Source organism: Austrofundulus limnaeus, unplaced genomic scaffold (genome assembly GCF_001266775.1).
Source record: "Austrofundulus limnaeus strain Quisiro unplaced genomic scaffold, Austrofundulus_limnaeus-1.0 Scaffold34, whole genome shotgun sequence".
Lineage (NCBI taxonomy): Eukaryota > Metazoa > Chordata > Actinopteri > Cyprinodontiformes > Rivulidae > Austrofundulus > Austrofundulus limnaeus.
Genome location: NW_013952436.1, coordinates 1,252,145 through 1,262,787, shown reverse-complemented (window position 1 = coordinate 1,262,787; position 10,643 = coordinate 1,252,145). Strand labels below are relative to the sequence as shown.

Here is a 10,643-nt window from a genome sequence, read left to right as displayed (position 1 = left end):
TGTGTGTGTGTGTGTGTGTGTGTGTGTGTGTGTGTGTGGCACATTTCTGGTTAAAATATGTTTGTTCCTTATTCAGTGAAGTTACTAACAGTGAGTAGAGTATTCAGAAACGTTATCCAAGTACAAGTAGTGATACTTCATAATAATATTACTTCAGAAAAGTAAAAGATACAGGATAGTAAAACTACACATAAAAGTATTTTTTTTCCTAAAAAGTTACTAAAGTAAATGTACGCAGTTACTATCCAGCTCTTCTAAATTGACAGTAAAGGGAGTGAGACACACACGTGTGGTTAGCTACTTGCAGCAACTTTAACATTTTTCTTAAAGCTTGTTTAGTTTAAGATTTCTTCTACAGATTATACGTCTAAAGGTCATGTGTTTTAGTTTAGATGATCATAAACTGATGTTAGATTCTGAGCGGTACAGCTGCTCAGGCATCTTTCAGAAATGTGCAACAAGCAGAAAGAGAGATTATTTGGAACAGTTGAGATGATGCTGTTCTAAAGTCCCGTCCTTGTTTTTGTCCTGACAGACAGCACGTTTGCTGAGAGCGTGGGCTCCAGCTGCCTGAGCGCGGCCCGCCTCAGTGCCTACCTGCCCCAGAGCAGCCATGACTCGGCCAATTACAGCAACAATCAGCTGGAGAGCAACCAGGCTGCTGCTGCCAAGATGGCCAACCTGCAGCTCGGCACCTACCCCCAGCTCATCCCCTGCTGCTCTTCCTCCCCCACCTCGTCCTCCTCTGTCTCYGCCTCAGTGCCCCGGGTGGTCCGGGGTGGCCTGCCCTCCCTGCTCGACAACGACTTGCACTTTCACCCCGTCCGGGGCTCTGATGTGATTCTCTCGGCCGACCGCTCGGCCGCCTGCATCCACTTTCTGGACAGCAGCCGGACTCTGGTGTTCAGCGACCGGCCGCTGCACGTCGGGGAGACGTTGTACGTGGAGGTGGGCCACCTGGGCCTGCCTTACTTTGGAGCGCTGGCGTTTGGTTTGACCTCCTGTGACCCGGCGTGTCTGCACGCCGCTGACCTGCCGGCTGACCCCGACGTTCTCCTGGACCGCAAGGAGTACTGGGTGGTGCACCGGGGCTTCCCCATGCCTTGTTCTGGAGACGTTCTCAGCTTCAGCCTGCTGCCCAGCGGAGAGGTGCACCACGGGGTGAACGGAGCGGGGCGGGGCCGGCTTCTCTGCGTGGACTCCTCTCAGGTCCTGTGGGCCTTTTTCACCCTGCACGGGGTTGTTAACAGACTCAGGATACTCGGTAAGTGTCGACATCTGCTTTTCCCCTCCCAGCACAAAGTCACGTCTGATGTTTGCTTTCTTAGTTACAACACTACAGAGCCTGCAAGGGGAAATGGGAGATTTTTTTTTCCTTTTGCGTTCCCTCGCAAAAGTAGTTTATCACTGTTGTGCCTGCCGGTTTATTAACAAACTCACATGTTCACCATTAGCGAGTTAGCCTACTGCTTTAATTCAGCTTCATAATGAATATATCACACAGCCACGCATGGAAGTATGTCGTATGCCGATATTTTAACACAGTGCAGCCACGCAACATCAATGTCAATTTCACGAACTTGTGGCGACAYATCCTGTTTTGGTAACCGGATATTTGAAAATAAAAGTCTGATTTRATTCAGCTCATGTACAAAAACTTTTGTGTGGGAATGCAAAACAAATTTGCAAGGGAATGCAAACATTTGCAAGGTAACACAAAAAAGTTTTGCGAGGTAACGCCAAGATATTGTGAGGGAACACAAAAGAAAAAAAAATCCCCATGTCCCCTTGTGGGCTCTGTACAATACCATAGCAGAGATTCAGCCTTAACAACTGACWGGACAAATGTGCTCAAATACAAATATTAAAAGTTTTTATTTAGTTTTAGATAGTCTGCTTATGCCTCGTAAAACATGGACCGACTTGGACATATGTTTTACATGATTCTTATGGCGCTTACCAACAAGGTCAAAAAACGAGGTTAGGAAGGAACAATTGGAGGAAAAGTTGTAAAGTTTCAGCTGTAATCCAAGTCTATCGAAGCCAGAGACGTTGTGGAAGCAGCTTTGTCCATCGTTTCATCGTTTCAAAAGACAATGGGCCTCATGCAAGAACCGTTCGTACGCAAAGATTTGTTCTTAAGTTGTGCGTACGAGTGATTTAGGAGAATTTGTGGCATTCACCAATGTTTTCGTATTCTAAGATTTTTTTCAGATACGAACAAAATTCACGAGTGGTCCAGACCTGTCGTATATTTTACGAGCAGTCAGTCTGCTGTTATCCAGACGGGTTTTCTTCATTAATAACTTTATATTTCGTTAGTTTGAAGATATTTTGAGTTGAAAATAAATCACACTCCGTAATTATGTTGACAGTAGGCTATATTAGAGTTATAATTTTAAATGTAATAATTTAGACTAACAATATAAATTGTCCGTCCGTCTGTTTTCTGCCGTTTATCCGGGATCGGGTCGTGGGGGGCAGCAGGAGACCCCCCTCTCCCCAGCGACACCTTCCAGCTCGTCCTGGGGGACACCGAGACGTTCCCAGGCCAGAGGGGATACATAATCCCTCTAGCAAGTCGTGGATTTTCTCCAAAGTGCCAGACTTATTTTGTAAACATTTTAAAAGGCTTATTTCAGAACCGCAACTGAGACCACCTGCGACCGCGCGGGGTTGGGGGGGGTGGGGGGTTACGGTGTGCAGCGCTGTGTCTTCTGAATAAATGAAAATGATTTAACACAGTTGTTTATACTTTTAGCAGCTCTTTTTATCCCACAGCTGACCTGCTAAAAATGACAGATTTTCTTTTCTGGATCTCTGACAGACGGACTTCAATCTCTGAACTCGTAAAGTTCTTCTTTTTAATTTTCACTGTCATTTTCATGAATGGACACTTCTTTGTATCTGAGGCAGGAAACATAGCCTTATATGGTGTTTTTGGGGTGGTAATTATGTTAATCTCCTCTCGCGTGCACGAGCAGCTGGATACGAACAGGTGGAATTTACGCAGCTCATTTACACACTTTTCCTGAAGATAGAAGAGTTTGTTGAATCTGACGTGACATGTTCATACGAACCCTTTGCACGAACAAAAGTAAGAGAAATTTAGGATAAGAATACGAACATGTTCTTGCATGAGGCCYAATGGTTCTAACCAATATATAAATGTTTAGATGGTATCATGGGTAATGTTGGGTTTATGTTTTGACAAGAAGAAGAATTCAAGACAAAGAAAGGAGAAATGCCACCTCGGCCTTGTTTGTTGTTGTAACGGTTCGCTGTAAATCCGACAGAGTCAAAGAAATGTACGATTAAATCTGAGCTGAACCTTTTAAAGATGAAAAGCTGCTGGCTGATAAAATTAGCGTCAATCAACGTAATCAGCATTCTTTAGAATAATGTGGATAATCTGCTACCTTTCATACCAGATGTTTAAATTTAAAACATCTTCATCTTAGAAAGAAAATAACTTTAAACTTTGATCTCACAGCAGTCGTTTGAGCTTGGGATGACAAGTTTCGGAGTTAGGATTCAGAACAGGTGTAGACAAAACAAGTTTTAAGGTTTTATTTGGAAACTGGAAATTGATGTCTCGTTGGACTCTCGGGGATGCACACTCTGTAGAGCAGAACACAAACGAGTGTTGGGTCGATAATGGATTTATGACAAAAATGAAGTCATCCACTGACCTGCTTTTTGCTGGTTGAGACTCCTCGAAGGTACAGTAAGAGCGGTGCAGTTTGTGTTTGGAGAAGTCTGTGTTACGAGAGTGGGGTCAGGCTGTGTTCGGTAGTCCAGAAGTGGGTCAAGGGTCAGAGCCGGGAGATCAGAGAGCCAAAAACTAATCCAAATCACAAACCAAGTGACAAAGTCCAGAGTGAGGAAACAAGGTCTGTAGCCGAGGGTCAGAGGTAGCAAAAAACCCAGGAAAGGGACAGGCAGGAGTCGGAGGTCAAAAGGCAGGCAGATGGTCAAAAACGTGAGAACAGGCATGGACTTGACAAGGACGCTGGACATTTACTAAACCGTTCAATAATCTGGCGATGGAGCTTAAAGAAGACATGGAACAGGTGATCCGAATGAAGATGATTACTGGAACAGGGAGGCGTTGCAGGAGACAGACTGAGTGACAGGCAAAACGTGACATGGGATCACTTTTAGCTACGACTGAGTTATCTCTGAAATTAGCTGTGTCAGCCATTTTGACCAAGCTGACTCCAAATGAGGTCTACATGTACATCCAGTCTTTACTTTCTCAGAGCTTCAATAAATTTCATCATATGATTGATGAGATACATATTTTGCTAACAGACAAACACAAAGACACAGGTTATTGCATTATCACCCACTTTTTTACCTTTTTAATGGAGTGCAATAATTAGCTACGGTAATTTCCTGAAAATATAAAAACTGGATGTTTGTTTTTATTTTATTGTTTCCTCCAGGCTGATACTGTGCTGTAGCTGCTGCTTAGCTTTGGCTTTTGACCCCGCTGTCCCACAACTCCCACATCAACTTAAACATTAGCTCAGCTCAGACACTCTTTATTATTCAGCAACACTCTCGTCCAATACCAACAAAAACTATAAAGATATATGGAAAAAACATGTGAACATTTTCTTTACTAAATAATGTTACAAAATCTTATTACATAAAATTTGAATCGGATTAAAATAAAATATAAATTGTTGGATTTGAATCTGAATCCTACTAAAATTAGATCGCACTGCAATTAAATAGATAAAACTGGATATGAATGTTTTCTTTTTAAAGGTGGATGATCATGTTTGTGTGGGTTTGTCTGTAAGCAAAATAATCTCATGATCCAATTGACGATTTTGAACAAAACTCTCAGAAAGTAATCACTAGATGAGCATGGACAACTGATGACTTTTYGGAGTCAACCCARTTCARGATGGCTGCCACAGCKAAGTGATAWTAGCYGACAAAAAATAGCTATAAGTCAATTTAGAGCTGATGAGCTAAAGTTGGACATGGTAGTAGATGACAGTCATTTACGACACATACTCTGAGAGCTAACACATCTCGCAACAAATGACTTCACACATTAGCACGCTGTCTCATCTCGACAAAGAATGGTTGAAGTGTAAAACTCTTCTGCTATGTGCTTTTAGGTGACATTTTTTTATGATTTGGTGTTAAATAAATGAGCAGAACACAATTTGACAGGACTCTGGGTTCGCGTTCAGACAGCTGTCGCTACTAAATACTGTATACCCACATGATGAGTTTTCACTTTGTGTTGTTGTGATTGTCACCCAGGAACACTGCAGTCCAGCCCTCCCTGCACGTCCCCCACAGCCTCTCAGAGCAGCAGCCCGGATGACAGTGACTCAGACCTGGCGTTCAGCGTCAACAGATCCTCCTCTGCTTCTGAATCCTCTCTGGGTAAGCTGACAGCAAACTTATTGTTACATTTCTCATCAGTAGTGTTTGATGTAAACATGAAGTCACTGTAGCAAAATAAAAAAAAGACACATTTTCACGTTTGTGAGTCCGCTCCACTTTAAGACCCCCACTTGTTTGTGTTTCCCTTCGCCTCTCCTCCAGTGACTGCTCCCAGCTCCCCCCTCAGCCCCCCCACCTCCCCCCGGCTTCCTGTCTCCGAGCTGCCCCCTGCTGGCAAAAACGGAGAGTGCACCATCTGCTTCGACCAGGAGGTGGACACGGTCATCTACACCTGTGGACACATGTGCCTGTGCAACGACTGCGGGCTGAAGCTGAAGAGGCAGATCAACGCCTGCTGCCCGATATGCCGGAGGCCCATCAAGGACGTGATCAAAACGTACCGCCCGTGACGGGAGCTACATCTTTACCTCCCGGTGACTCTTCTCAGGCCCGGCCGGACGACAGTTCTGACGCCAACTGGAGTTAAGCCACTCTCGAACATCGTTGTGCCTCTTTACCCTTCGTTTCAGATGGAAMAATACAATCTGGAGACAGAGTGGACTCTTCAAACGCATGATGACGTACAGTTTGAAAACCAGATTCCGTATGTGTACTTTGGCACAAAACAAAGTGATGTGCTCCTTTTTTTCTTTTAAAAAAAATAAAACAAACCAATGTTTTTAATCCCCCATCTATCTGTTGAGCAGACTGATCTGCTGTAATAAGACTCACTGGCAAAAAAACGTTAAGCACCCAGATGAAGCCATGAAAATGAAAGGAAATGTTGGCATCACACTGGTGGTCCGATGTGACTGACCCCCCACTCAAGTCGTGTTATTTGCAGCGCTTTAGTGTGAAATAGAGTCAAAAATCTGTTTCATGCGGGACTAGTCCCGCAGGACATCGGCTCACAGCTGTTGTAGCTGGACTACGAGATCCAGCAGWTCAGGTTGTAGCTGATGGTCGAGACTGGGGAGAGAATTGGGGGAACTGGCTGTCCTCAACAAGAACCAGGCAGTCCATAGAGACACGTGTGGACAGGTGTGTTTAGTAAGACTGAACCAGGGTGTTGTGTTGGGGGGGCACAATGACATCAACAAGGCACCTCACCTCACATCACTGCCAGGCTGCCCCACAATGACCCAACGTGTTGTGAAGAACCTAATACCTGTGTGTCCAGTAGATATCCTGGGAGTCATCATCATGGTATCATGGTACCTTCAAAGTATCAAGTTCTTTTGAAGCGACCTGTCTACAAGTCTCCCTGTCCCATATAGCCATATGTGTCCGGTCCAGTTCTGGCCCACACCAACACTCGGACCAGGTACGGCAAAGAATGACGGCCCTTTGGTGGCTCGGATGTGGTTTGCCAGAAGTGGTCCATGCATCGGCCAGCATCCCATAAACGAAACCACAACTGGGCCAGTTCAAATCAAGTCAAGTCAAGGTTATTGGTCACATGCATAGTGATGCACAATATCACTTGCAGTGAAATGCTTTGCACTAAAGTCTGCAAACAAAAACTCTGAATTAACATTCTTAATGTCGAGTTAAATGTCTAAAAATGAGAAAACAATCTAAATTTGCAAATTACAAATAAAAACATAAAACACAGTGCCAAATATAAAATAGATTAAAATATCAAATTTTGAATAAAATTAAGTAAAATAAAAAAGAAAAGCAAAAATAGTATAAACAAAATATGAACATCAAACTGGAATAAAAATGCAAACACAGTATTAGGAACGTGCAGAGCAACACGATAAGTTCCAGTTATCCACAGTGCGGTTTATTCCTGACACAGTGACTCTGGAGCGTTTGTACAAGAGTGTAAAAAGTCCAGGGAGTTCATGATTAATGCATCTTACAGTTTTAGTCTCTGTCTCCTTTTAACACACTGATGGCTAGTGGGAAGAAGCTCCTCATTCTCAGTATTAGTCCTCAGGGTCCTGTTGTGGCACGCCATCTTATAAACAGCACCATCATTACCAGAACTGGCCCACATCCAGTTGAMAAATCACTGGCCATGCCAGCAGTCAGCCAGCGTGACACCAGATCTGGCCCACACCTGTCTGCTGTGTGGGCTGTTTCTTGGCTTACAGCTTGGGTGCTCCAGCAACTGCCTGATAACACTGTCGCTCCCCCTGTGGCCTCTGGTATTGGATCTAGACAAATCAAATCCTTCACTGTACATCCCATTTGGATGATTCCCTCTGAACGCTCAACTCATTTTCTCATCAGTGAGTTTATTTTGTTCTCATTGTTCCAGAATATGCAGATCATTGTTTAGTGCCTTAGATTGTTGTTACATAAATATTCATGCTAGTTATCCTAGCAATATTTTACTTAAAGTTCTCTGTAAAAAAGACACACAGAGGGGTTTTAGGTAGCAGACGTTGTAGCTGCAGGTGATCAGAAGGTTGTGGCTATATGTAGGTGTCTCTAAAGCCATACTTTCAGAAACGTGTTCGGTAAAGAATTGGGGTTTTTGCACATTGACAAAGTTGTAATAATGGTTGYGGTAAACTGTGTTTAACTTTAATTCAACAACAATAATTTAAAGAACATTTTGAAAAGCACAATATCTTTCAAATCACCCAGAACCTAAAGGAATTTCAGTGTAGTGTTTCAGTTGTGCATTGTGATGTAAACTATGTAAAATATGTCTCCGCTGTTTATTCAGGAAAGTTTTCCGTTAGTTTAAGCTAAAATCACTCATTGTATAGTAGAGCCTACTCAGTTGAAATGAAATGTTTTTTTTTTGTTTGTTTGTTTAAATAATAGAGCTTTGCTAATTTGTACTTGTTTTTGTCTTTATAACATTTGAATAAATTATCTTTTGGAAAAATCAACAACTCCCAACCAAATATGAGCTTCTTGTTTTGTCTTTTTTTGACAATTACCGTTTATTTCAGTGTCTGTATTGCTTTATTCTGACCCTGACACCATCGAAGTTTAATTTTTGAACCCTAATTCCATTGAAGTTTAGACATTGTGTAAAACAAATAAAAACTGAATACAGTGATTTGCAAATCCTTTTCAATCTGTATTCAACTGAATACACAATTACAATCTASGTAACATTCACACATTAGCTTCTTTTTTTTTTTAGCAAATATTCACTTGTGAATTTGATGCCTGCAACATGTTTAAAAAAAAACATGGGTCAGGTTGTTTATCACTGTGTTCACCTTTCAACAACACTGTTTGGGAACTGAGGACACTAATTATTGAAGGTTTGTAGGTGCAGGTCTTTCCATCTCTTGCTTGATGAACAACTTCAGTTGCTAAACAATCCGGGGCCTCCATTGTGATTTTTTTTTTTTTTGCTACTACACATATTCTGTTGGAATACGTGCTCACGTCGTTGTTCAGAATGTGATGATCCTTGTCCCATCCTTGCTTGTGAGTCATTGAGCCTTTTGAAGATTCTCCTTTTATATCATCACCTGTCTGTAATTAAGCACTTGTGCAATGCTCCAAACAGGTTTTTTTTAAAGCATTCCTATTTTTTTAAATACAACTTTACTCACTAAGTAAAGCAAAGTGTGTGAAAAAAAAACGTACATTTTAAAATAATGTTATGTTAGTTTTGTAGTTGTGCCAAGTGTGTGGGACTCTGCAGCTGTCAATCCAAAAACAAGATATTTTGGATGCACGTTCCAAATTCTACTTAAAGCTTGTACTGCGTTCTTTAATGTGTGGAACAGGGTTTGTTGCAGCTCCAACAAGAGGAAGGTTTGGTGCAAAAATCTTCAGCCCAACATGAAACAATTTCCTAATAACTAAAATAAAAGCATATTATTTTAGAAACCAGTATATTACAATTTATAAATGCAACACTGTCAATAGAAATAAGGCACAAAAACAATAGGTATTGAATCTTCACTGATTGTTTGTGATTTAGTAAAAATAATTAGAGAATACAGTACCAGCTGAAAGTGTTTATTTCACATTGATATTTGAATCAGAAAAYGCAGTGCATTTGAAAAAGCACGAAGAAGAAAAAACATAATCCTGATTTGTCTTGTTTTAGTGTTTGCCCAATAAACTATGAAGATACTTTTATCACCTGTGGGCAGGAAAGTGACCAGGATATAAAAGTAGAAAAAGCGTAATGGAAAGAATGACCAGAGATGTTTAATAGTCCATTGTATTTATATGTGTGTAATCCTTCCCTGTAGTGGTTTAATCCTGCTCAGGGTTGTGAGGCTGAGGGGCTGCAGTCTGCAGCTGTCACCAGCTGAGAGGTAAGGTTTACTTTACATGAGTTTCCAGTTCATGACAGATATTTATAAATGGTTTTGTGTTTTTGTTGTGGTCACAAAGGAAGGCCAGGCCTATAGGCTTTGTGTTACCTGATGCTGCAGAACCCCATGAAACAACAAATGATTTGAATTTGTCATACTGTATGTCTGTGAGTTTTTGATCTATTTATTGAATTCTTCATGTATAAAAACCAAAGCTGACGCTCAACTCAAGCTTGAAGGTAGCGTCTCACTGGGCCATGACTCTTGTTGACAAATTACGAACGGTGTTCAGGAGGAAGTCTCGAAAAAACCTTGAAACATTCTCCAGAGTTTTTATTTTCCATGCTTGAGTGAGAAATGTTTTATGTTGCAGGTGGCTTCAGATTTATTTGTGTTTTATTCTGTGTGGTATAAAAGATGTCCATACTATAAGGACTTTGAGGTGAATCTGCTCAACTTCTCCCTGGTTTGGGTTTTAAAGAGAGCTAAAACGTCCTRAATATTATAAATACAAAATGTTACGAAGCAAACAGTAGACTAACAAGACATTAAAGTAGAATCATACAAATAAAAACAGGAGGCGATAAATCATGGATTAATTATTTTTTATATAAATTAGTGTTTCATTGCGTTAACAGTACTGAATGTCTCCTACTTCTTTAGAAAGTCCAGCAAACACAGGTCTGATGGAACTTAGCCAACACAAACAAGACAATAACTATTCTGAGAGTCATCACTGTGGAATATTTTGAGCACTGATACACATTGTSAGATCTCTTACTGCACGTAAGGTCWTTTAAAACACTTTGACAAGAATAGCTAATGCTCCATGCACACATTCAGTGAGCACTGAACTCTGCTTAACTCACAGACTGACCTCATATACCCAAATGTGTATGTGTTTATATATACAGCGGGTAAAATAAGTGTTGAACACGTCACCATTTTTCTCAGTAAATATATTACTAGAGGTGCTAATGA

General features: G+C 41.4%; 1 protein-coding gene across 2 annotated transcripts in view; it reads left to right on the top strand.

The window, feature by feature from the left end:
• Positions 1 to 6,096, top strand: part of neurl1b (neuralized E3 ubiquitin protein ligase 1B) — a 20,521-nt gene extending 14,425 nt beyond the window's left edge. For both annotated transcript variants that reach the window (XM_014006081.1, XM_014006080.1), the window contains exons 4-6: positions 536 to 1,264; positions 5,287 to 5,412; positions 5,575 to 6,096. In XM_014006081.1, the coding sequence (XP_013861535.1) occupies positions 536 to 1,264; positions 5,287 to 5,412; positions 5,575 to 5,822 (1,103 nt within the window). In that variant the 3' untranslated portion in view covers positions 5,823 to 6,096. The remainder of the gene's footprint in view (positions 1 to 535; positions 1,265 to 5,286; positions 5,413 to 5,574) is intronic.
• The last annotated feature ends 4,547 nt before the right edge of the window (positions 6,097 to 10,643 follow it).